General features: G+C 36.4%; 4 protein-coding genes across 7 annotated transcripts; 2 read left to right on the forward strand and 2 right to left on the reverse strand.

The window, feature by feature from the left end:
- Nucleotides 1-1047: 1047 nt before the first annotated feature.
- LOC121804371 (putative nuclease HARBI1) lies at nt 1048-2420 on the reverse strand. Its single transcript, XM_042203878.1, has 2 exons — nt 2204-2420; nt 1048-2086 (listed from the first exon to the last, which is right to left on the reverse strand). Exons 1-2 carry the CDS (start codon nt 2409-2411, stop codon nt 1086-1088), a joined length of 1209 nt encoding a protein of 402 aa, XP_042059812.1. The 5' UTR covers nt 2412-2420; the 3' UTR covers nt 1048-1085.
- A 522-nt stretch (nt 2421-2942) lies between these two features.
- LOC121805081 lies at nt 2943-4010 on the forward strand. The gene is made up of 2 exons (XM_042204854.1): nt 2943-3212; nt 3287-4010. Exon 2 carries the CDS (start codon nt 3287-3289, stop codon nt 3926-3928), a length of 642 nt encoding a protein of 213 aa, XP_042060788.1. The 5' UTR covers nt 2943-3212; the 3' UTR covers nt 3929-4010.
- Nucleotides 4011-15821: 11811 nt separating this feature from the next.
- Nucleotides 15822-17788, forward strand: LOC121742985 (pentatricopeptide repeat-containing protein At3g04760, chloroplastic-like). The gene has a single exon (XM_042136151.1). The coding sequence runs from the start codon at nt 15899-15901 to the stop codon at nt 17642-17644; it is 1746 nt and encodes a 581-aa protein (XP_041992085.1). The 5' UTR covers nt 15822-15898; the 3' UTR covers nt 17645-17788.
- Nucleotides 17789-17858: 70 nt separating this feature from the next.
- Nucleotides 17859-26298, reverse strand: LOC121742961. 4 transcript variants are annotated; one of them, XM_042136114.1, is made up of 16 exons: nt 26067-26298; nt 24830-25315; nt 24378-24621; nt 23536-23816; nt 23186-23347; nt 22272-23033; nt 22093-22184; nt 21527-21589; nt 21364-21452; nt 21216-21281; nt 20384-20983; nt 20130-20204; nt 19895-19962; nt 19725-19782; nt 18976-19195; nt 17859-18757 (listed from the first exon to the last, which is right to left on the reverse strand). In XM_042136114.1, exons 2-16 carry the CDS (start codon nt 25246-25248, stop codon nt 18165-18167), a joined length of 3792 nt encoding a protein of 1263 aa, XP_041992048.1. In that variant the 5' UTR covers nt 25249-25315; nt 26067-26298; the 3' UTR covers nt 17859-18164. The 4 variants fall into 4 exon arrangements, with proteins under 4 accessions (XP_041992048.1, XP_041992056.1, XP_041992074.1 ...); XM_042136122.1 differs by having other exon boundaries at nt 22296-23033; nt 26067-26297; XM_042136140.1 differs by lacking the exons at nt 24378-24621; nt 26067-26298 and having other exon boundaries at nt 24830-24944.
- Between the last annotated feature and the right edge of the window lie 1135 nt (nt 26299-27433).

Raw genomic sequence — 27433 nt, forward strand, 5'->3', positions numbered from 1 at the left:
TGAAAGTTATTAAAGTCGGTGTACTAATTATAAATCCTGCTACAGACATGCTGATTTCATTTAATACAAGCATCTCTTACTTATGTTCATTCTGAGACAGAGAGATCTGTATCATCATTTTGCTTGCTTCTCAGACCTCTTTATTCTAGACCTTTTATGAGCTCTATGACCAGTTAATTTCCATAGTGTGATATACTTGATATAATATATATATATATATAGGGGTGTGATAAACTACAAACCCTCTATAATATAAACTATATAAACTTTAATCCTACTCACTTAATACAATTAATCAAAGGTTAATATAAGAGATTTTTCTAATGTCAACATTTCCTACAAATCTGTACACTCCGTTAACATCGAACGATCAGAATTTGTACACCCCCGTTGACATAATTTGTACACCCTGTTGACATCAGTCCCCGTTGACAGAATTTGTACACTCCGTTGACATCAGCCCCCGTTGACAGAATTTGTACATTCCGTTGACATCAGTTTGTATAGTTTGTATTATAGAGAGTTTGTATTTGATCACACCTCTATATATATATATATATATATATATGGTTTCCTGCTTATGGAAAGCTCCTTTAATGCTAAAAATTGGGAAGTCTGGTCTTTATCGTCAGTCAGACCATCTCCAACCATTTACACCAAACTCAAACCCATTTTTCCAGTTCTGTCACATCAAACAGTAATTCTACTCCAACCATTTACACCAAACTCAAAACCCAAAAGAATATTCCATATTCACCTATTTTTTTTACTTTTTCAATTTTAACTACATATTTATTTAAATTACACATTCACCCCACGACATTTTGTCAATAATTTTCTAAATATAATTAAATAATTTGATATAATTATTTATAATATATATATATATATATATATTAAATATATTATGCATTCAATAAAATATACACTAACTTCAAATTATAATACATCAAACGTACTATAATAACATTCAAGCATAAACCAAAATACATTCAAAGACATCATGATTATACATAACTTAAAATACATTCAAAGACATCATGATTATATAAAACATAGGACAACGCATAAAAAGTAGCTAAAATTCAAGATTGTGTATTTGAGAAATTTTCCCACAAATGATCAACTAATGCATTTCGAAGTTCTAGATGTGCATTTTTATTTCTTATTGAGGCATACCGAGTCAAGTACTCTTGAAATCGAACATCTTCATTTGTCGTCATCTCAACTTCTGGTTGTGGTGCGTGTCTAGCAACTTCGATTGGAGAACTCAGGTCACGCTCATTTTCAACTATCATGTTATGCAAAATTATACATGTAATCATTATGTCACGCAACACTTCTTTATCCCAATACCGCGCTGGTCCTGCTACAATTGAGAAACGTGATTGGAGAACACCAAATGCACGTTCTACATCTTTTCTACATGCCTCTTGCCTCATAGCAAAATATTTTGTCTTTGGGGTACGAGGCTCATGAATTGTTTGCACAATAGTAGACCATTTTGGGTATATTCCATTAGCTAGGTAATAACTCATATTGTATTCTTTGCCTTGAATAACATAATAAGCAGGAGGAGCAATACCTTGAGTGAGATTATAGAAAAGATGAGAGGAATCTAACACATTGATGTCGTTGTTGTTGCCGGGCAATCCAAAAGAAGCATGCCATATCCAAAGATCATAATCTGCCACAGCTTCAAGGATAATTGTAGGACTTCCACTACGACCTGAAAATGAACCGCTCCACCCTGTAGGACAATTTTTCCATTTCCAATGCATACAATCTAAACTACCTAGCATCCCTGGAAATCCACGTTGCTCACCAATATATAAAAGTCTAGCAATATCATTAGTTGTCGGGCTTCTCAAATATTGCGTTGAAAAAACTTCTATTATTGCACGACAAAAACGTTTTAGACTTTTGATCGCACTGCTCTCATTTATTTTTACATACTCATCACAAGCATCAGCTGGTACACCGTATGCCAATATACGAATAGCAGATGTTACCTTTTGAAGAGATGATAGTCCAAGCCTTCCGGTTCCATCTGGTCGTTGCACGAAGTAGTCATCGTGTTCCTTAACTGCATCCACAATACGAAGGAATAATGAACGAGACATCTGGAATCTCCTACGAAACATGGTTTCATTGTACAATGGATTATCAGCAAAATAATCATTGTACAATCTAGCGTGAGTACCCTCTCGGTCACGGTTGATGACAATATGCCCTAGAACTGATCCACGATATATTTGTGGACTTTGATGGTCACGAAGGTATTGGATCAACATGTTGTTGTCGATTCTACGTTGCATATCCTGCATAAATTGGTTGTAAGTGTATATCATATGAGAATTTTCACCATCTTCATCAGAAGATGAAGAGCTAGAAATAAAATTCGAATTCATGGTGAAGGATAGATGAATTTGAGTGATTGATTGATATGATAAATGATCAAAACATGCCTTCAATTTATAATGATTTTACAAAAGCACAATCTGCGTGCTTTCAATCGTAACCACACATCGGAAATATAGATTTAAATCCTAGCCATCCATTCAAATTCTAGAAACAAAAAAGCACAATCCACGTGCTTTCAATCGTAGCCACTCATCGCAAAAGTAGATCTAAATCCTAGCCATCCATTCAAAATCCGGAAACAAAAAAAGCACAATCCGTGTGCTTTCAATCGTAGCCACCCAGCGAAAAAGTAGATTTAAATCCTAGCCATCCACTCAAAATCCGGAAACAAAAAAATCCCAATCCGCGTGCTTTCAATCATAGCCATTCATCGCAAAAGTAGATTTAAATCCAAGTCACCCATTCAAAAAGTAGAAAAATAATTTCATATCTATAAATGTAAGAAACCACAACATCACAATTATCTCATCCAAGTTTTTATCTTTATCTCACAAAATGTCAGTTCGTCAAGAAAGTTATACAGAGAATGAAGACATACTTTTGTGTAAAGTTTATATGGAAATTTCACAAGATCCTAGCATAGGCACATGACAATCAGCACAACGATTCTGGCAGCGCGTGGAAGATGGATTCAATCAAGCTGAAGAAAGAGATCCCACTTGGCAGGAGCGTACGCAAAGATCTATGCAGGCTCATATTCAAGCCATCAAGAAAGCAACAAAAAATTCCATGGATGTATCCGAGCTGCTGAAGCAAGAAATCGAAGCGGTGCTTCAAATGCAGACATAGTGAGTGCTTAATCATATTTTAATGTTTCATTTTCTCTTTGAACATGCGATTAATTGATTATAATTATTTGTAGATGAATGAAGCCATGCAAATGCTCAAGACAGATTCAAAATACAAATCGGGTTGGAAATTTTTTCATGTTTGGGAGATGATTAAAAATTTTGAAAAATTTAAAGATTGTGCAGGGAGAAGCTCTAGACAACAAGCATCACGTGGGATGCAAAGTTCTGATTCAGAAAGTCAGGCTCATACTATGCATGGCTCACAAACTTTGTCTTCATTTCCTATGAGCTGTGATGATGGCGAGGAACAAATCCTTGGCGGTTCTTCTTCATCAAGGCCTATCGGCGTGAAGAGGGCTAAACTGAAGAAAAAACAGTCTGATAACTCGGAATCAATTATTGCTACTCTAGAAAAACAAAATGAGCTATATACTGCAGACATGAAACAAGCAAACGATAATATGTCTATGTTTTTGAAACAACAACAGAATAGCCATGATCTCAAAACTGTGAAGGAAGAAAATAAAATCATGGCTATGGACTTGAGCTCCATAGTCGATCTGGATAGTCGTGCTTATTTCCAAGCCGAGAGAAGATGCATTTTACAAAAAAGAGCTCAGCAACAAGAACAACCAAATGACTATGCAACTGGAACATATCCTCCGTACTTCGATAATATAGGAGGTTCTGGTTCTGGTTTACCGGATTATTAGATTATGTTTTTCATTTTGTTATTGTAATATGTTGTTTGTCTTTATTTTAGTTTTATGTTGTTGTAACATAATTTCCATTTGTAGGACGTGTTAGGTAATATGAGTACTTTTATTACTAAATATTGTACTATTATTTAATTTGTTATATTATAATATTAAATACTAATATTACAATTCATACTCAATAAATTATTCAATAAATTATATTAAACATAATTTCACAAATCACACAAAATAAATAATTAATGCTAATAATTTGTATAAAATAAACTAAATATCAATTAACTTTCTCAACTAAATATTGATAAAACCGTATTAAAACATATAAATACTATGCACCATTACATTTATACATATAATAGTAATTAATTAGCCTAATTCTCAAATAAATACTCCACATATGTTTAATTGGAGGTGGTTTAATTAGCCCATGCCATTAATAAATATAATCTATACCTAATTTTCTCTCTCTCTGTCTCTCTCTCCCAGCGCCGCATCGTCTTCTTCCCCTTCTCTGGTTTTTTATTTCTCTTCTCTGCATCTCTGCTTTTCCTTCACATCTTCTTCAACCATCTACAACTCTCCACAATTGTTGCTTCCATTCGAAAATACAAAGGATGAGGGAGCTAATTGCAAATTCCAGGAACTTCAAAAAGTGAGATGCAGTAGCTACAGTGCTACTGCATCTTTGGAGTGATACTGTTCAAAAACGCAAAAATGGGACGATTTGGGATGCGTTTTGGAGTATGATTGGAGGTGTTTTTCACTGGAAATTTGCATTTTGCAGCATGTTTGGAGATGGCCTCAGTTAGTCATCTGCGGTAGCTGAATATTGAATAACTGAGATCTAAGTGAAGCTCTTTTGCATTGATGAGAAAGAAGAAATAAGTATAACATAACAAGTTTTGTACTTGTACAATTCATGTGAATTCTTGTTTTGTACATGTACAATTCAGCACATACCAAATTATTTTTTCTGTGTCATCTACTGATGCTTTTTAGATGGACCGAATACTTTGAAGTTTCATTTGACGGGGAGCCTCAAGATGAGCTATTGGTTTTACTCTACATAATGGTGTTGCCCTAGGATGAATTTCGAACAATTGATGTATCCAATTCAGGTTGAGGAGGAACAAACTTAGCAGCAAAATTAGGGTTGTTGGAGAAGAAAAGGGTCGTGTTTCCAAAGACTCGAATCCAAGCAAGAAACTGCAGCTAATACGCAGTGTTGGTGTGGCTCTTTCATCCCTTGTTGATGCTAGAGAGAGATGTAATCGTGTTGTGGTCTATGGTCCGAATTCTTTGGAAGAAGACATAAAACTGCTTATGTATCTCCTTTTTATACTCCCTCTCTCCATTAAAAATGAAATATTTCATAAAATTAAAATAATTATATCTCTACTTTTTCATTTCTCTTACTTTACCCTATCTTCATTAACTCCCTAAACAACACTGCATAAAATCTCATACCTCAAATATTGAGTTTTCTTTTTTTGTTTAGGCTAGCAATAGAGTTCCATTTTAATGAAAGAGTGTAGTGTTCTTCCGACTTAGGGAGTGACGCATAACTGTTATGCGTCATTATTAATGAAACACACAACCCTTATGCGTCTTCTGTTAGTGACGCACAACCATTATGCGTCGTTAAAGACGCATAACTGTTATGCGTCTTAGTGTAATGACGCATAACGGTTATGCGTCTTAGTGTAATGACGCATAACGGTTATGCGTCTTTCAGTCAGGTTTTAACAGCAGAAGGCAGAAGCAGCGCACAGAATACACTTTCTATTCCTCTCTCGATTTCATGCGATTTCCGGCGATTTCTAACGTTTTCTCTATAAGACCCGGTAATTGTTCTTCAATTTAGCTACATTCATCATTATTCATGTTTATTTTGATTTCATTTGTTAGTTTTACCCAATTTATTAAATTAGGGCTTGTAGGAAAAATGTCCATAATTGTTGTTTTTAAATGTTTTTTATGCAGAAATCATGCAAGTATTTGTGAGTTTGTATTGGGGTGGTAGAGTAGTGCAACTACCACATATGGGTATTGGTTATGAACCATCTCATGCGAGGAGCTCGATCATATTAAATTCATGTGTTTCTTATTCTGAATTGGTAGCAATGATCTGTGATGCGATGAGAATAGATATGAACCAACACATAATTGAATTATTATGGAGACAATGTATAGTCTTTGCTGCCCAAACCTTACTCTCCGTCCTATGAACTCTCAAAACATTTGTTGTGTCATTTGCCAACAATGAGGCTGAAATGTGTTCGTTTTGATGAAAGAGTAATGACGGATCCTCAGGTCCATAACATAATTGTTCTTCGGAACTTGCAGATGTCATCTACTTCAAAACATTCACCCAAAATTTTTATGAAAAATATTGTAAAACATAACCAAGCTTCAATTTTTATCATAAAAACTCAACAATCTAACTAAATTGCAACTTCAATTGAAAACGACAAGCTATATTCCAATTTGAAAACATAATCAAGATTCAAATAGGCAACAAAAGGGGCGTAATTACAAAAACTGGATCACTTACTTCTACCCATTGAATTATATGCATATGAAATACACAAATAGGCAACAAAACAATAAAAATCGACCAAAAATCCATCAATTTCATCATAAGCCCTAATTTTGCTAAATTACGGAAAACATGCACAAATTAAGCAATAAATGATGTATTTAGCCAAATTGAAGAACAATTACCGGAATATGGTTGAAAATGGTGGAAATTCACCGGAAATTGTTGGGATTCGTCGGATGAAGTCGACCCTAGACGATTTGTTCGCTTGGTTCGCTGCTTTCTGCCTTCTGCCTGTTTTAAAACCCGACAGAAGACGCATAAGTGTTATGCGTCGCTAGGGAAAGACACATAAGTGTTATGCGTCATTTAAGAAAGAGGCACAATGCTTATGCGTCGCTAAATAAAGACTCATAATGCTTATGCGTCACTAAATAAAGACGCATAATTCTTATGCGTCATTTAAAAAAGACGCATGATGGTTATGCGTCTCTCTATTAACGACGCATAACGGTTATGCGTCACTCCCTGAGTCGGAATACAACTAAAACGCTTCATTAAAATAGAATTCCATTAACATGCATTACCAAAAAAAGAATTTTTCCCTCAAATATTTTATATTTAATGGGACGGAGGGTGTATAAATTTATCAATGTTAGTTGTTCAATAAATTGTAAGAATAAAATATTATTATCTAACCCATGGAGTGTGGTCGAGTGCCATGAGACCCGTTTATCCTTAATTAAAATATTAAATGGTCAAATCTTTGTCTTTAGAGCATCCACAACCGTGCTCTTGCCAGCGGCACGGTTGTGGGCCCGGGCGGTACTATTCATGCCTGCTCTCTGGCAAGAGCACAACACCCACAACTGTGCTCTTCCGCAAGGACGAGCACAATTAATATAAAATTCAATTACACAAAAACATTTCCATAATATTAAAATTCATTTAAAACCCACAATAAATATTACAAATGACAAATAAAATTAAACGTTGCATAATTAAAATCCTAAAAATTAAAAATTACATAATTAAAATCCTAAAAATTAAAAATTACATAATTAAAATCCTAAAAATTAAAATGACACTACTCGTTGCCGAATTTCGCCCACATGTGGTTGATTAGGTCTTCTTGTAGTTGATTGTGGATTCGAGTATCGCGCATTGTGTGTCTTGTCTCGATCCTCTGGCCAACCGTCGTATGCTCGCCTCGGCGTAGGGGAGACCTCGCTGTTGAGCTTCCGGCTTCGTCCTCGTCGTAGAAGCTAGCCGCCCTCGGCCCTTCGTCGGCTATAATCATGTTGTGTAATATAATACACGTGAACATGATGTCGGCGATATTATTCACGTACCACAGCCGAGCCGGGGCCTTCACAATGTTGAATCGAGCTTGAAGGACCCCGAAGGCTCTTTCGACATCTTTCCGCGCTGACTCTTGACGCTGCGCAAAAAGAACCCGTCTCGGGTCGTGCGGGTTGTGGAGCGTCTTCACGAACGTCGACCACCTTGGGTAGATACCATCGGCGAGATAGTAACCCATGCGGTATATATTTCCGTTGATGGTGAAGTCGATCGCCGGTGCTACACCATTCATCACATCATTGAAGAGTGGTGACGAATATAGCACATTCAAGTCGTTGTTGGATCCAGCAACGCCGAAATATGCATGCCAAATCCATAGGCGGTAGTCGGCGACCGCCTCAAGGATAAGCGTTGGGCCGCCGCCTTTGTGACCGCTCAAGTGTTGCCCCCTCCAAGCAGTCGGACAATTCTTCCACCTCCAATGCATGCAGTCAATGCTGCCAAGCATTCCGGGAAAGCCATGGACTGATTCGTGAAGACGAAGCAACCGTTGGCAATCATCAGTGGTGGGTGCTCGAAGGAATTCATCCCCAAAAGCAGAACGAACGCCCTCGCAAAAATTCTTTAAACATAGGATTCCAGTGGACTCACCGATATGCAAATACTCGTCGAACATGTCGGCCGTTTGCCCAGTAGCGAGTTGTCGGATGGCACACGTACACTTCTGCAACGCCGTGATACTTTGCCGGCCGGCTGCATCTACACCTGTTTGAAAGTATTCAACACGTGCGGACAATGTGTTGACAATTCGCATGAACAAGCGCTTTGACATGCGAAAACGGCGCCTGAAGTAATCTGCCGGAAACCGCGGCTGGTCGGCAAAGTAGTCGGCAACGAGCCTTTCGTGGGCTCCCTCCCGGTCACGATGGATGTACCGTCGATTTGATCTGGTTCGTTGAGGAGGAGGAGCAGGGGTATTCGCCGCGACATATGCTTCGTAAGCGGCACGATGTTGTTCGTAGTATTCTTGTTCTTCGCGTTCCGCTTCCGCCATAATATGGGTGAAATCCATTTGAGAATTTGAGTGGGGGATGAATGTGTTGATAGTTTGTATGAGAATTATGAATGAGAGATGAATGAGAGATGATTTGATGTGATAAATGGATGATGAATGTGTGTATTTATAGATGATTTTGGGGAAAAAAAAATAAAAAAAAATCAAAAAAATTCAGAAAAAACGGGAAAAAAACGGCCATATTTTTGGGATTTGGAAAATATTTTTTTTTTATTTTTTAGCATTATTTATAATTAAATACCGATTTTTAAAAAAAAAATAAAAAAAAGTTTAAACACAACGGCTATGCCGTTGACGAATGGGAGCGCGCCACGTGTGCGTCCGCTGGCACGGACGTGCTCGATACATCGAGCAGCGCCGTGCCAGCGGCGCGGCTGCAGCGGCGGCGGTCCTGCGCCTTGCCAACGGCGCGGACGGCGGTGGCGTCTTTCGCCACCGCTGCGGATGCTCTTAGGTATGAAGCAGCTTTAAATTCTTGGGCATGTCTTACCCATTGAGGTGTCTACGAATCCGCGTAGAAATTAGTCACTCGGCTCGTCCTTGGAAATTATAAAAAAAACAAAAAAAAATATGATTATCTTATTTTTACACTATTCTCTTTAGACCACTAATTAATTAAGCTTTTTAAAATCCGGTATCACTGAAGAGTTACAATTATGACCGTAATTAACTTATTTTTTTCCGTATTCCATTTTGCCAAAAAAAAAGCATTATTTTTCCAACTTTCATCATTAATTACTCTGGGATTCAGAATAAAAATAACAAAGAAAATAGAGATAAATATTGACGGATATTCTCCGTAATTGTTCTCTGACGACCGATCTACCATTTGTCAGAAAATTATTACTTGCGACTTTTCGACACGTGTATATTGCTAAGACATTCTGAAACGTGAAAATAAATTGAACTGGAATGAATCTTGAGAAATCTGTAATACTACTAAGTACTAAACCAGTGCTACTATACACACGTGAACTTCATATCACATGGATGTTATTAGTTGTAAATAATTTATTAATATTACGTTGGTTTAATTAATGTGGTCTTTCTTATTCGGTATGGGTTCATTAAAAACAAATTATTAACCTTCTTTCGAAAAAAGTAAAATGGTATACGCGTATTATTATTATTGTTATTATTAGTATTAGTATTAGTATTAGTATTAGTATTAGTATTAGTATTAGTATTAGTATTAGTATTAGTATTAAAACACAATCGATCCTTGATGTACTTATTAATAATAAGCGCTTTTATTGCTGATCCAATTTAATTTCGATACTACATCTATTTTTTCTTTTTAAAACTAGTCGTTTCCAATTGCACTATTTCTTGCATTAAAATACACTTTAGTACAAAAAATATAGTACTAATACTTAAGTACATCTCATAATATTCGATTTTCTAGACTCGTACGTAGATGTAATGTTTGGGTTTTCTAGACGCTCAACTTGTAATATCTAATCTCTTGAAATTAGCTTAATATAAGTCCGTTGTATACCTTCAAGGAATTTTACTTATATCTTAAAATTTAAACATAATTAATGTATTATTCTAATAATTATACTCCGTTATAGAAACCATTATAATGTGACTGGATATTCCAAATTTAAGAGTACATGAATTCAATTTTAAGCTTGATTATGTTTATATCAATAAGTCAGTCAGTTTTTATATACTCGTATTTGCAATACTCAACTCGTGCTCAGCTCAGGGACGGAGCCAGGATTATAAATGAAAGGGGGCAAAGTTATATGTGATGAAAATTTTAGAATTTGAGAAGGGGCAAATACAAGAAAATTTTAATAATTTTACAAAATTGGACCATAAATTAGTACATGTAAACATATTTGAGGAGGGGCATTTGCCCCACCTTCTTATAAGGTGGCTCCGTCCCTGGCTCAGCTCACAGGTAGCTACGAACAATAAGATAAATTAATTTGTTGTATTTTGATGTTAAAATATAAATTAATTAGTTGAAGCGTCTAGCGTGTATTACGGGGTGATTAAATTTTGAATTCGAACAATTAATAATAATTGGGCATCGGTTATATTTGTCATCGACGATAAATTAACCTCAAAATGTGGACGCATTGCAAACAGGGGTGTGGTCTATAATCTATATCAAATTTAGAATACCTAATTTGAATTATTAAATCATGATAGTGTGAATTAGATAGATGAGATCATTAATGCCAGCTCTTACCAATTTTGAATATTGACTTGAAAATCGTAACTCCGCCTGTTAAGCTCTGCTCAATGATGTGAATATCAATTTAGGATTCTTTAATTTATGAGTTTTTGTTTTTCAAACTTCTCCGATTGACATTACTTTTTTTTTCTTCTTGACATTTAGATTTTTCACTGGAAAGAAGGTCGATCAACATAACATAACCATATACATTGAAATTATATAACACGCGAATTATATGGCTATTAATCGTTTCTTAATAATATACTAATTGTTTTATTAAATAATAAATTGACTACAAATTTGTTATCTTGTAACACTTCCCTATTTTCCTTATTATCTTGTGACACTTTTTCTTAGTTTTTGTCTACTGGGATTATGAACTTTTAATAATTCTCCTCTAACCAAATAGTAGTACTGAACACACGTCACCCAATCCAATAAATCAAAAGATAAAATGCGATGGAATGCATCTTCTTGATTAACTATTCTAGGAGTAGTATTTTGTCTCGATTATCTATGTATTCTTGTCGACCTATATTTGAATGTTTGTAATAGCTATAGTCACCTTATTTATCGCATTTTTCTGTATGGCATTAAAATACGTACATGCATCTAACTATAGCACGAATTACAATTATATGTCGGTGTTCCATGCCATGTCTACAACATCTTAATTTAGTTTCTTTTTTACACCCCACATGACGCATTTCATATTTGTTTACTGTAAAAATCCAGAACACTACATTTAACAAAGTTATACTACTCCCTCCGTGTCTCATGTTACTTACATCACAAACTCCTTACACTATTTATAGTTTAAGTTAGAATTAATGCATTTAATTAATATGTTAGTTTAAGGTAAGAGCTCATTTATTAAGTGATGTCTCATTACACTTAAAATTTTAATTTAATTACACTAAAAAATCAATCCTAAATTTACGGTCTAAAATGAAAAGTGCGAGTAACATGTGACGGAGGATTTTTTGCTTGTTGAGATCGAACTACATATGGATCGATGTTCACCAATGCATCCATAGTAGATTTTCATGATTGAAGTGTAGAAAAAACTAGTTCTTTATACGTTTATTTTCAATTTATCAATTACAGAATTACTACAAGATTTATTTTAATGACGTGGCATAATAAAGTGACCAAAAGTTTGTAAATAATGAAATGTAGTACAAATTAATTAATCAATGATCAGAAATTTTAGGGAGTGTATATTTTGTTGCCATGAATTGAAAAGTTTAGTCTCAATTGCAACCTTTCAAAATTAGGTTGAGTTTGCATCATCTCCCATAATTTGAGATTAAATTAGCAATATATAGAATAATTTCCACAATTATTTGGATTTAATTTTGATACGTAACAACCATAGTTGTTTAAAAGATAGTAGGATGGCTAAAATATATACTAGCATAGTTCCTTTGTCATTATCTTATGAGGGAACATCCCCATATGCTTACTTTAATCTTCCCAACTGATCTCCTTCTTCTTCTTCTCCTCTCTCTTTCAATCCAACAAATGGCTTCTGATCAATCCAAGTTAGATCTATCAGAAACCTCCTCCGATCTCCCACCGGAGTCCTTCTACGTCCCCAGCGACGACGAATACGAGTGGTTCGATCGCAATGCTGTAATGCAGCGCAAATCATCCTTGAAGATAGGCTACAACCGCAACTTCACCTCTTTCTCTCATCGCTCCACCGTCGTCTCTCATCAAAAACCATCGGTTTTTGCGCTGCCCAAGGTTCAGAAAACCGGTAGAGCTGAACCGGGCAGGTGGTTGTTCAGAAGCCGGTCTGAATCGGGCGGGAAGGCTGCCATACATGCAGCTGAACCGGCTTCACCACGAGTGTCTTGCACTGGGAGGGTCGGGTTCAAGAGCGGTGACGGTAAGAAAACCGGCCTCGCTAGGATTTTCAGCTCTATATTTGGAACTCGGACCGGTCGAAGCCGGTCGCAGAGAAGGGGAAACGGTCCAGTGGAGCTGACCGGTCGGTTGGAGTCGGGTGAGTGGTCAAATGGTACGAGCGCGTAAATTAATAAATATATATAAATTTTGGGTCCCATTTTTCATGTACAAATGTATAGCCATGTAGATAAAAGTCACTATATATTTACGCGTTTTTTTCCTTCATTATTATTGATAAAGATATGTGTTTCATAGGTTTGTTATGATTTTTAATTCTCGATAGAATGCTGTTTGGTCGTCCTTTTACACAATTCTTGGGTCGTAATTCATTTATTAGGGGAAATATTGCTATGAATTGTGTGGGAAAATGACTTTAAAATGGGTAAATACAGAATTGGTATATTCTCTATATTATTATCGACTCTATATTGTGTATGCGTGTGTGGTGATTAATCGGGTCATATATTGGGATATCCAAAGAATTAGCATATATAATAAGAAATCAGAGTTAATGCGCGTATGGTGATTAGTAAATATCATTTCAAATTTCAAATGGTACTAGTAGTAGTAATTTATTATTGGTTAAAGAGTAGCAAAGGAAGAAAAGTTGAAGGAGTTTGAACTAGTTCAAGGCAATAATTAAGATGGTGGACCAAACGCAGAATTGATTATAGTTATACACTCGCTCCTCTCAATGATTAAATAGAGAGAGGGATTGAGGAGCATCCACTTAATTTAATACCAACCAAAATTTGAAAACAATACATCATGTTTATTTTTTATACTTGGTGCGCCATGTAAGAAACACGATTTGCCTAAATCAATAATTACTTGATTAATATACATGCTTTTAGCTGGTATTCTTTTAATAGATTGATCAAACATGTTGAAAATTTGGACAAGTTTTAACATAATTTGTGTATTTAAAGTAAAGGCTACTAATAAGTTGTACATGTATGTGCATAGTAATTGCAAGTTTTGGACAAGATTTAGCACAATTTATTATTTTTGATATGTGGGGAAGCAATGCTTGTTGGTAGTTCCCAAATACGGAGTACACATTACAGCCATGATTAGGTAAGAAGAGCTCAATTAGTTATACGAAGTGGAGTAGTTCAAAAGAAAAAAACAAACAGAGGCAGCAGCATTCAATATAAATAGTATTCATTCAGTTTGAGTGTGCAAGTTATGATGATCCCCTGGTTAAATAGAATGTTGAAGATTTAATCTATTAAATGAAAGGAACCAGATTTTATTATCTCAGCAATGTTACATGGGTTAAAAAACAACGTAAGCCGAAGCAACTTACAGTTATAGTAGTACATATTACTAAGCACAATAACAAATCTAAGACATACAAACAATCATGATCATCAGAATTTAAACACGTGATTATATTGATCCAGCTTCAACAATCAAAATTAGCTCCAGTGACTCACCAATACAAACCAAAAACATACAGTATTTGAAGAAAGAAGAAAGTCACATTACTAAGCATTATTCAACCATTAAATATCAAATATCAAATATCAAAATCAGCGAGATAATACCATATCCATATGCACAAAACACTAGTATGTTAAGAGAGAGTTCATTTATTCTATATACTCCACATCAGCTTTGTTCTCACAACTGATGTGGGAATTGAGTCCGTAACAATAAGTGTTAGAAATATAAAATATTATAGGGATCAATTACATTGATTAGGATCAATCACATTGTTTATAGATTTAATACTAATTAGAGGAGATTGATATCATACCTTATAAAGGTATTTGTAACACCTATTTAAAGGGTGATTGGCAGAACAATAATCATCAAGCAATAAAATCGTGAATTACTTTTCTCTACATTCTCTCTATTCTCTCCAAACCCTAGCCATGCCTGATACACCATTCAAGAATAAGCCCTCCTCTAATGAATCAAAAATCAAGCAACTCGATCCAGAAATCAATCTAGGTAGGAAATGAATGGCCTTTCTTTATAGGTTTTGGTTGTGGCGTGATTTCCAAACGAATTCATTTTGTGAACTTCAAGAAATATACTACTGGTAGTAGTAGTGGAGTACTTCCTTCTTTCCCTCATAGTTGAGGTAAAACTTTTCGCTGAGAGTTTAAAAAATGGATGTTTAGTATGTTAAGTAAATGGATAAAAAAGTACAGAGAATGGAGTAGAAAGTAAATAAAGTAGAGAGGATATAAAGTAAGAGTAAGAAAAAGTGTTAATTGTTTTATACATGGAAATGACTCAACTATGAGAGAACTTCCCAAAATGAAAAAAATGACTCAACTATGAGGGACGGACGGAGTATTATTTTCTCTCTTTTCCCGTTTAGACATGAATACGTGATACTTTCATATTTGTAATTTATAATAGGGTTCATTTCCTATGAAATTTGGTGAAATGTAATTAACATGATAAATCACAATGTTTTAAAAAAGTTTAATTGTCTCATATATTGTTTATAGAGGCAAATTCAATGTTAAATTGGTGTAGAGGTGTAAAATTTTTGGTATTGTCAATTAATATTGTCAATTAATATTGTCATATATGTATATTAATGTTACGACGTAGACAATTAAAGAACGTAATTTTTAGCTTATGAAAATCAAATATGACAATTTTAAAAATTTTGTAACCTCATGATTTATCATTCAAATTTTAAAGATAAAAGAGAATTTTATCAAACTTCATAATTTTATAGGTAATTAATCATTTATAATAAGTTGACTAAGATAATGAATTATCAACTTGCTAATGAGAAAAAGCGAACCCTATCAAAATATGACACGTGTCGCCACAGAGGTCCCTTATCCGATTCTTAATATGTAATGAAAATCGGGTCCTGCATCCGATGGTGGTAATGGAAGTGGACAACAAAAGGCAACACCTTCACAACCATCTCTCTCGATAATGCTCCATGAGAGCTCAACCTCGTGAAAACTAATGACTACAGCTCTCTGTGCTGAATTCTTTCCTCAGCGCCTCCTCTTCACCCCTCACAAACTCCGCCACAAAATCCCTTCTTACACCTCCCTTTTCAGATGCAGAAGCAACGGAGATTCCCAAATCACAAACCTAGACACACTCAAGGTTAAGCTTTCTACTGAGGCTAGGTCCAATCATGTCTCCGCCTACACCGATTTCAAAGAAGCTCATTTCTTGAAACTTCTCCACCGATCCTGCAAAGCCGGGAACTACGATGAAGGTCTCTACTTTCTTGAATGTATGGTCAATTTGGGGTACAAAGCAGATGTCATTCTCTGCACCAAGCTCATCAAGGGCTTCTTCAGCTCCAAAAACGTCGACAAAGCTGCCAAAGCGATGAGGATTCTTGAGAGATATGGCGAGCCCGATATCTACGCTTACAATGCCTTTGTTAGTGGCTTGTGCAAAGCTAATATGATTGATTCTGCTAATCAGGTGCTGAGCAGGATGCGGAAGAGGGGTTTTGCACCTGACATTGTCACCTATAATATTATGATTGGCAGCCTTTGCAATCGCGGGAAGCTTAGTTTAGCTTTGAAGATGATGGATGATTTGATAGCGGAGAAGAATTGTCAGCCTACTGTCATCACCTACACTATCTTGATTGAGGCCATGATTCTTGAAGGTGGGATTGGTGAGGCAATGAAGATCTTTGATGAGATGCTGGCTAGAGGGCTGCAGCCTGATATGTATACTTACAATACCATTATTAGAGGGATGTGTAGATGTGGACTGATGGATGAGGCATTCGAGTTTGTTAGGAGCTTGACGAGTAGAGGGTGTAAGCCCGATGTGATCTCGTATAACATCTTGTTGAGGACTCTGCTGAATCAGGGGAGGTGGGATGAGGGGGGGAGGTTGATGGAGGAGATGTTTGCAGCTGGGTGTGAGCTGAATGTAGTCACCTACAGCATTCTGATCAGTTCGCTGTGTCGGGAGGGGCAGCTGGAGGAGGCCATCAACATGTTGAAGATCATGATGGATGAGGGGTTGAGCCCGGATACTTATACCTATGATCCATTGATCTCAGCTCTGTGCAAAGAAGGGAGATTGGATTTGGCGATAGCATTCTTGGATTACATGGTCTCGAGCGGCTGCTTTCCTGATATAGTGAACTACAATACTATATTATCAGCATTGTGCAAGAATGGCAATGCTGATGAGGCTTTGGAGGTCTTTGGGAAGCTTGCTGAGAACGGGTGCCCCCCGGATGTGAGCACCTATAACACGATGGTGAGTGCGTTGTGGAACTCTGGGGACCGGGGTAGAGCTCTGGTGCTCGTCTCGGAGATGATAGGTAAGGGGATTGATCCTGATGAGATCACTTACAATTCTCTTATATCATGTCTGTGTAGAGATGGGATGGTGGATAAGGCTGTTGAGTTGTTGGGAGATATGGAGAGTAGTGAGTTTATACCATCGGTTGTTACTTATAACATTGTCATTCTTGGACTGTGCAAAGTTCGTAGGATCAGTGATGCTATTAGAATACTGGCAGAGATGGTTAGGAAGGGCTGCCTGCCTAATGAGACGACGTATGTTCTGCTAGTCGAGGGTGTGGGGTTTGCAGGGTGGCGAGCAGAGGCCATGGAGCTTGCAAACTCTCTGTGTAGGAGAAATGCTATATCAAATCAGGCATTGACGCGTCTTCATAGAACGTTTCCCGTGAATGATGCTTATGCAGGAGGCTCTGCTAGAACATAAATGAAAAGGCTAATTTTGTGTTTTTTGCTCTGATTCTGTTTAGTTGCAAGTCTATATTGATTAGTTCTTGATCTTCACTGTTTTTTCACAAAATTTTGATGGTGTGCAGTTGAAGCCATTAATACAAGAAATTCTTGAGAGAAACTGCAGAATTCGTCATTATATTCATAGCATGCACACATTATTATCTACTATTGTCGTGATGGATTCCGAATGAATAAACTTGAATTATGTTTATTTTGATTATAAGATTATTGAATCAACATCCTTTGTCAAAATGACATCTTACAATAATGTAATACAGAAAGAATGATAGAAATACAATCACAACATCTCTTAGTGGGGAAAATAATTAGTCAGACTATGAAGATTTTCCTAGATTACAACAAAAATGCATACTTACAAAAGCCATTAGGCCAAGACGAACGTAGGGTGAGGCACCCACCGAACTGAAAAAAAATGAGCAGTCTATTTCTCTAAACAAATCAGTATTCCAACAAGCTGTACAAGGGGGTGAAGCTCAGAAGATGAGCAGGTCTGAGAGGTCATCCATGGGTATCTCAAGGCCGACAACGTCATCGTGTTCTTCACCGTCTACTTCAAAATTGAACCAAGAATTGAGATCCTGAGGTGCATCTGTGTCGCAATCTACACCTAGCTCTTCTATACCGTCTATGTTGTCGAGGGGCAGAGCCGAGAAGTCAGCCGAAGAATCCTTGGCGTCTCTCGATGACCCAGGAGGGGAATTACCGGAAGACATGAATCTAACATCTTTTCTCCTGTTGCCACTGTGGTTTGCTGCTTCACTGCCTGTTTCTGCGATTTTATTGACTCCAGACATTGAAAGCTGAGCTGTTTTCTGCTTCGGTTTCGATTTTGTTTTGCGCTCGCCCTTTGCACCACCCATGGACAACCTTCCGTGCTTGCTTGAATCCCTATCCCTTTCGCTTCTCTTTCCCTTTGCACCACCAGACATGCCTAGACCAGCCGAGGCTCGGAAAACGGAACCACCTACATCATCAAGAGATAGTTCTTTTTTCTTTCCCCTATTTGATATTGGCCCATTTTTAGCAACACCGTGATCGAAAAGACGAAGTGAAGTCCCAAGTGCATCTGCCAAATTAAAAAAAAAAACATTTTTACTATTAAAACGAATAGAAGATAAGAAGGATAAAACGGAAAATGCAAATATTGTTTCCAAGATGTGTTGAACATTATTACAGGATCTAAAACACATTAAGTATATCACAGCATATTGAGAACTTGCTGGGAGTTGGATCATATTTTGTATTGGCTATTTGTAACTACATTTAACAAGATAAAGTGCTTACCATTAGCAGCTGCTGGGTTAACACCAGAAAGTAGCTCCATCTCAGAGAACTGAGGAGGTGGTGCGTAAACGACTTCCCGAAGTGCAGGCTCAGAAAAACAACTGATACCTGAATCTTCGAATTTACGGCATCTAATTAGTGTCCTCTTGCAAAAAGCCAAAGCAACTTGTTTTGGCACCTTAGTAACTCCATGCTTAGAAGCAAAGGCTCCTTTAGTTGCCTGCAAATCATTCCAAACAAGAACCGAAATCAGTATGTAGTTTTGTTCCATATAAAACAAGAGAAAATGGTGCAGTGCCTTACTAAAGATGATGGTTACTGAGGACACTTAAAAAATGTATCAATGAGAATTCAACAATTCAAATGTACTACTCCCTCCATCCTTTAAAAATATAAACTTTTTGGAATGACGCAGGTTTTAATGCACAATTGATAAAGTAAGAGAGAGATAGAAAGAAGTGATTGAAGTATTATTGTTAGTGGAGAATGTGTCCTATCTCGTTAGAGATAAAGAAATTTCCTAAAATAGAAAGTTAATCATTTTAATTTTTAAGGGACTGACCAAAATGGAAATAGTTTCTATCTTTAAAGGACGGAGGGAGTATAATATTAACTCACACAGTCTCACTCGAGTGGCAGATGGACAGGAAAAATCAATAAGGTATAGTTTCACAGACAATCCAGTACTCCAGGGTTCGGAAGATTTATTTATCGATAATACCATAGAGCATCAAGAATTTAAAACTGACCAGAAGTTTCTTATAGCTCGACTCAACAAGCTTGTCCATTGCAACCTGCTCAGGGTCCCTGACATACAATAAAACACATTGTATGTATCATGAGTTGATGCTAACAATACTTCTACTACTCCTTGATTATTTTTTTAACATATGATGGCTTCAAGTAATAAGAAATTTACCTTCTCATGCCATTTTCTCCTTGAATAGCCTTATCTATTTTATCCAAGCATGTTTTCTTCTTCCTAACCTAAATTTTAAGCGCAGGAAAGAAAATCAATCACATTGAACCATGCACACAGCCTTGAGATGTTGAGAGCAAGTGTTCGAAAGAGGAAGGAAGCAGGAACTAGTAACAAAGACTGCTCATCCATGAATTTAGAGAAATATGTATATCTTAAAGATAGTGCAGATGACCTGTTCAAGAAGTCCCTTCTCCAACCTAGCAATTTCATGGTTGATTCCCTCATCTTCTTTGTCAACCAGTGCAGGCTGCATAGTGTCCATTAGACAGTCATTAACAAAAACGCATAAAAATAGGAAACGATAATTAATCACCTATATGTGCACTTTAACATCAGGAATGTTATTCAGATAAGTTGCATGAAGAAAAGGAGAGTAAATATGAAAATTGTAATTTTCAGTATCAGTCTTTATGATCTGAAACTTACCACAGCTTCCAGGAACAGGCCAATGCTCTCCAGTTCTACTACAAGCTTTTCTTCAACACCCATCTGCTCATATTGAAAATTTAAGGAAGAAATGCTGCTATTATTTGGCAGCACGCTTTGTGGAGCATGCTCAAATCTTGAAAGCCTAACCAAAACTTCAACCTCTGAATGCATGAAACCATCTTTTTGTGTCAGATCACCATTACACATATAGTCTAGTGCAGTAGGGCTCCTATTAACATCCATATTCCCGTTACAAGGAAAAATCTTATGTGCATTGCCATTTTTCCTTGTTTGAGCCCCAATTATTGGCTCAGAGAATTCTAAGTTATTCGCACGCTGACTTTCAGTTTCAGAGAGGAAGTATGAATTATTAGCCGAATTCCTTAGTCTACCAAATCCAGTTTCTTCAAACTCTTCAATTTCATCTTCCATAATAAGAGCAGATAGTACTCTCTGATAAAGTGGAGTACTTCTGCAAAAGCTTTTCTCTGCATCTGAGGACCCATGTATAAAGGAATTAGGGCGTTGCTCAACAGAATCCAACCTATCTAAAGAAGCAGAGCCAGAAGCTGGCATAGCTACACGGCGATAATCATCCTGATAAAATAAAAGCAAGCACTTTAAACATCAGATACCGTAGAAAACCAGAGGTGTGTGACAGATTCTGTTAAGAACATATTAGAAAACACTCAAAAAATTATTTCGATAAAAAGATTCAGCTCGAGTTATGAAACAAATAGCAGATTAGGAATATCACATGGACCAACAAGGGTTGGAGAAGTGGTGTTCAAATGAAATATGATGAAATATTAAGTTACAAACCAGCTACCTGATCGAAATCCCCATTGCTCTGGTTCTGAGCCAAACTTGTACATGACACTTCAGCCAATTTTAGCTGATACAAAATAAAGAGAACATTTAGAAATTGACTAACAACAAGAATTGGAGAATATAAGTAACCATCAATAAGGTGTCACCTGTTGTGATGAGTATGATTTTTCATCTTGACCTATAGAAGCAAACAAGGCCTCAAATGTTTTCCAGAAGGCACTTGAACATGCTTTGACTGCAGCATGGTGGTGATCAGCAAAACATGTAGGATAAACTTTTTTATAAGATAAAAAAAACAGCTATGCTTACAGCTAGAGGTGCAGGCCAGATTAGCGGCTGCCAAGAGTTCTTCACGATCATCATCTGATTCCCCTGAGAAAGAAGAATACCTCAGTTTGTTCTGATTAACTCAATACCAAGACACATAAACTGTCTTAGGGTTCGTATCACTTATTCTGCTAAAGGACTCACACTTCATTCTGAACATGACATTGAACTCATTAAAGTGAAGGTGGTGAGCTTAATTAAGTGATAAAGCAGGTCAAGCACAAGGTACAAGTTCTATTGACAACTATAAGGTACTGATAAAAAGCCAAAAAGTGGAGCTTTATCTTAGCCTAAGCTCTACAGGACTCAAGAAATGAACAAGGAGCAATTCATAGATCTAAAGAGAAAGTAGGTTAGAAACCCATTAAAAGAACCACTGCCGGACCAATGGTCAAACCTCAAATAGAAATAATTAGACTTAAAATCTACAATTTAAAGATTTCATCTACCACTGATCACATAGTGGATTCAAGAAACCTACAAAAACTAAAATTTTGATTGGCACTGTCCCCATAACCCAAAATTTAAAATATATTGAAAGGGTTTACCACTGCAATCCGGGGATCCCCCATGTGTCACATGGCCAAGACGAGAAAAGTTTCTGCGGTCTGAAAGCTTCTTCAAAGGACGGCCTGACTTACTGTGACATATGTAAAGACTTATTGAGCAACAGGAAAAAATTACATAAAACTAGGATTCAGTGTACTCAGCAAAGAAAATAAAGTACCACCCACTCTTCTCAAAACCAGACCTTGCATTTCGCAGAGGCTTGGTTGGCACCACATTATCCATTTTTTCTCTTGTTGGTGAAATACTAGCTCTAGAAAACGGTGATACTCGTCCACTCCTCCCTTGCCTTCTCACACCATCAGTAATATCTTCTTTGGCAACAATTTTATTCTTTTTAATAGGGATTGTTGATGGTCCAACACTCTGGCCTGCATTTGCAGTCCTTTCTTCCAGATCACTACTTCCCACACATTTATCATTTATTCTGTTATCACCAGCACCGGATTCTTCACTTTCAGACAATCTGGCTGGAGATGAAATATATTCAGATTTTACTTTAAAATTTTGGCTCCCATTAGTGATGCTCTTGGTAAGAAGTGAAGTGCTGATCCCACCAATGCTTATCCTTGGACCAAACTCTGTAGGAGAACACCCTTCAGATTGCATCTGCATTTCATCATTGTTTGATACTGGAATAAGATTTGTTCTCCTTGTTCGTGACATCTTCTGTGGCCTCTGACCACCCCATTGAGTTATTGGGGGAGAGGATGATCCGGAAGGTAAGGGACGCTTGCGATTGTTAGGCCCACCATTGGAAGTGTTTTTAGACACAACTTGACCCTGTTCCCAACTCTCCAAAGTTCCAGTCACGCGAGGAGAATTAGCAGCAGACATAGAGCCACTCCGAGGTGCCCTTGAAGCCTTTCCTTTAACTATTGGGCTAGACGACATGGTATGGTTCTCCTCGCGATTATTCAACCTAAAAGGAGGCCCATAAGAATTGTCATCCCAATAAATTCCACTTCAGATTAACATAAATAATTAAATTGATTAGAGACCATTATTGCAGAAGGGATAAATTGAAAAAAAGTTCTTAGCTAAGCACAGATGTATAAAAAGAAAGACACATACTTAACATTTACTTTTCCCAGGGGTCTCTCCTTTATTGGTCCCCCAGACACATCCCTTGAGAACATTGATTTTTCTTGTTCACTTTTGAAGGTTACACGGGGAGTAGAACCAGCAGAAGATGGCATAGGCTCTAGCTTGTTACCACCACCAGAAGCCCCTGATCTGTCAAAATAGCATATCCAGGGCAAATACATGATAATATTAGAAACAATACCATCAACAGTTCCATAAATTTAATACTCCCCCACAAAACTAATCTCCATGGCAAAAAAAAAAGTGAGCAGCGAGATTAGAACAACAAATAATTTCTGGATACTTCAGTAAACAACGGCAACAACAGACTTGATTACCTGAAACCATGTGAAGAATCAGCAGGGAGCAGACTAGAATCCATAGAAACCTTATTATGCATGTTCCGTTTCAGTTCACCATCATTGTCAACGGATCTTGAAGACACTGCACCAGCAGAGCGCTTCCTTTTCATTTTCTTATCCCATCCTTCTCCACCAGCAGGTAACCTTCTTATTTTTTCCTCAACCATATCAGGTTCTGCATTATTATCTTTAAGAAAGTCTCTTTGTTTTGTCACTGTCATAGGCTGCCGCAGTACTGTGTTATTCCTGCATTCTGCCTGAAAATAGGGAAGTGAGCAATTAATTCTAAACACAATAACAAAAGTAACCTCAAAGAACCAGAACTATTGGTGAAATTCAAGTCATAACCACTAGAAATGTAAAACACAAGAATGTAAAATAGATACCAGTGCATTTTAGGCATAACATTGTAAGATACTTATTTGATATCTCCTCTAAATCAGTAGTTATAATTATGTGCCATTTATAGCTTTCCCTTATTAATAGACCAAAAATAGGAAGTGTGGGTTTGCAATGTACACAAGCACTTCAATTCATAATCAGCAACCTTTCCTGCTATTAAGTACGCCAGGTCAGAGTGAAGAATAGCTATCTTATACTTCTAGTCTTGTTTTCATATTGTTTTCAGGGTGGATATTCTTGGGCGCAGTTTGCTTGTTTCTTATGAGAGAGAGAGAGACTGATATTGTTGACACAACGATAGCAGAATGAAAGATGTGGGATGAGACATTTGCAACTAGCAATCTATTCGTTAAGTAAAAGTACGATGTTAGAACCCAAATCAGCAGAAATAATTAATAGATTCTAGTTCTACAAACCCGGGGTTCATTTGTTGAGGTACGTGACCGCTTACTGAGACCAACATTCTTAGACCGGTCATCAAATTTCTGACCCCCTAATTCCGAAGAATTCCGATGTATCTGAGATATCTTCAAGGTTGCACCACTAGATCTTTCATTTGACAACTGCTCATTCCGCAGCTGCTGAGGCTTCTTTGAGGGCAAAGCCTCAACATATTTGCTCAACTTATTCAAATGCTCATCGAACTTTTTAGCTCGCCCACTAGTCAAAAAGAGAAGTATTTGTTTCATAATATACAAAGATGATAAGAAAAACAAATAAAAAACATTTATGCACGAGCAAGGTTTTAGATAACTGTGCTCTGGAACATAAAGTGAATTTTAGAAACTGAAGGAAATGGTCCAATTCATTATGATCTTCATGAATGCTCAGCACATGCAATATTTCCAAACAAATATATAATTCTTACTTGGCTTTGAAACAAGTATCTGCAACACTAGCTCTTAATCGTTTTAGCTCCTCAACAGCTGCTGGAGGTGAATTCTTTAGATGAGCAAGTCCAAAAGAGTTTTCCTCCAAATTGCTCCCAACTGAGTTACTCAGAACCCTCCTCAACTCACCATACCGAGCATGTCTTGGATCACCCATAACAATTGGCTCCAAGATTAGGCATTGAGATAATGAGGGCACATCTCCCGGTGAAATAGCACTACCCCTAGAATTAGCCTTCCCAGAAGAAATATTCCTACTATCTGAACCTTCTCTGAAACTTGAAGACCGACCCAAAGAGGGAGAAGTGTATCCCCTCTGGCTACTCTGGTAGTTACCAGCAAAATTAGTATCTGGACTGGCTGACATCAAATCAAATCTTGAGTTTCCATCCATCATTAGGATGAATAACTCATGTCTCTAAGTCCTTTCTCTATAAATTTCACACTGCCTATGCAGCCAAAAGCTGGAAAAGCCAAAAAAAAAGAGACAAGTCATCAGAGATCTCAAAGGGCATTGGACACAACTAAAGAACTCCCAGAATGAGTCGAGTGTGTAGATAAGCAGTAATGAGTCAACGGCACAGAGACAGTCACTTAAAAATGAAGCACTCCAGAACCGAGCGAAGTTGGGAAACTACAGTTTTTGTATAGACTCATGATTGATGTGACATTTCTAATTCTATAGGTACTTAAACTTCTATATCATGCAAATACGTAATTAAGTGACCTCTTTACAAACAAGTGAATTATCCCATAAATAAAATCTAATAATTCAAAGTCCATCGATTCACTCTGCAGTAATGAGCTACCACACACTTCAAAAATACTTCTTTAGCGGCTCAAATCAAAATACAAACATAAAAATTAACCATAATCCAAAAGGGTGACATTGAACAAGACAAAAGCAATAAGCTAAACATAACTATAAAAATGTACTAACTGCCCATCAATTCGTATACAAAGTCAAAAAACAGAATTAAACAGGGAATCATCCAAAATTTGCTAAGCAAATAAAAGTGGCAGTGAACAACAAACCAACACATAAACTACACGATAAAACACTCCAACATTTCATTCAAACACTAAAAAAACCCAATTGACCAAGTCCAAATTAGGGTTTATTGATAGATCCTCGTTCCCTCCAAAATTCAATAAATTGCACAGCTTCCGGCTCGAATATATATCGATAATCACCAGAAGATCGAAGTAGCTAACCTGCATTCGTAGATCGAGCGGGATCGGAGCAGAAGGGGGGAAACAGGGAGATAGAAAGAAAAAAAGGCGCTAGTAGAGAGAGAAAGAGAGACGGCGAACGTAAATAAATTTATGTAATCGTATTTTGTTTCTCTTTTTTCTTCGATTCACTGAATATTGGATTGCTAATTTGCTAGCTGGATTTTGGGGAAAACGAATAGTAGCAGTCCAGTATTTTTTTGCCCTAAAATTTAGGACACGAATTTTATTGCTCCCTCACTCTGGGAAAAAAAATTTACTACTACTAAAAATCATTACTGACAATTTTTTAGAATGTCATAATCTGTATTGGCGTGCTCCCATTTTCGATTTGTGCAACTACTTAAATTTTATGATAAATAAATAAATCTATGGAGTCATAAAATTACTAGCCAAGTGTAGCCATTAAAGAATATTTCAATTAATATAGATAATAAAAATAATGATAATTATAATTAATTGTCTCGTGTAGTGCTCAAATGTTTTCACGCTAAAGGTGCTTTAATGGTGAATCGATTATTAGTTAAGTGATAACTTAACCGATTAAGGTTAGTAACAATTAACCGATAACTATTTTCGATTTTGGTTAGTGTGTAAGAAAAAATTGATTTTATCAGTTTAACCGGAAAAACAATCTAATACTGTAATTAATAAGTAAGTATATTAATGTTAGTTCTTTATTTGAAAGTGAGGATGTAGAGCAATTAGTTAAGCTTTTGTTTCATATACAAAGGATGCACGTTTGATCCTTGATACTCCTTTTTTTTATCTTGATTTGCCTCTTTCTTCTTTCCCATTATCGAAGAGAGGTAAAATATTATTACAGAATGTTCTCCTAATTCGGTAGCATTTCCTGATTTATTCAGAATAGCTACAATAACTCATTTGGAAATCATCATTCAAAGTGATATGCATTTTACTTCAATCTGGATGAACAACTATTACGTGTATAACAGAATTGAATGAGAAAATCGATTGCGCAAAGCTCTGATAAGAGGAAATCTAAGGGAGAAAATCCAATTTAATGTACACGTAAATTATATACACACACATATATATGGTTAATGTAATAAAATTTATTTTCAAATCGTCTTGTTGCTAGTTTTATATTTTTAACATATTATATGGAGTAATTATTATGCAATAGTATAAATAAATAAAACTACACTACATACTCATTCATATAATTAAATTATTTATTATGTGCAATGCTATCAATAAAAATAAAAAGCAGTCCCATCAAATAAATTATATATTATTTTGTGTGAAATGTTAATATGAAAAAGAAAAACAGTCCTTTGAAATAAATTGGTGATAAAATCTGCAATTTTTATTATTAACGATAAAAG

This window comes from Salvia splendens, chromosome 1, assembly GCF_004379255.2.
Source record: "Salvia splendens isolate huo1 chromosome 1, SspV2, whole genome shotgun sequence".
In the NCBI taxonomy this organism is placed as follows: Eukaryota; Viridiplantae; Streptophyta; class Magnoliopsida; order Lamiales; family Lamiaceae; genus Salvia; species Salvia splendens.

Bases quoted from the DNA above. Each gene is read 5' to 3' on its own strand.
- LOC121804371 (XM_042203878.1), bottom strand. From the start codon at position 2,411: ATGAATTCGAATTTTATTTCTAGCTCTTCATCTTCTGATGAAGATGGT. The intron at 2,087-2,203 runs GTACTCACGCTA...TTGTGGATGCAG, and splicing joins CATCAACCGTGACCGAGAGG to TTAAGGAACACGATGACTAC.
- LOC121742985 (XM_042136151.1), top strand. From the start codon at position 15,899: ATGACTACAGCTCTCTGTGCTGAATTCTTTCCTCAGCGCCTCCTCTTC.
- LOC121742961 (XM_042136114.1), bottom strand. From the start codon at position 25,248: ATGATGGATGGAAACTCAAGATTTGATTTGATGTCAGCCAGTCCAGAT. The intron at 23,348-23,535 runs GTAATCAAGTCT...CTATTTTGACAG, and splicing joins GATTCTTCACATGGTTTCAG to ATCAGGGGCTTCTGGTGGTG. The intron at 20,205-20,383 runs GTAAGTTTCAGA...GACACTATGCAG, and splicing joins GCCTGTTCCTGGAAGCTGTG to CCTGCACTGGTTGACAAAGA.
- LOC121805081 (XM_042204854.1), top strand. From the start codon at position 3,287: ATGAATGAAGCCATGCAAATGCTCAAGACAGATTCAAAATACAAATCG.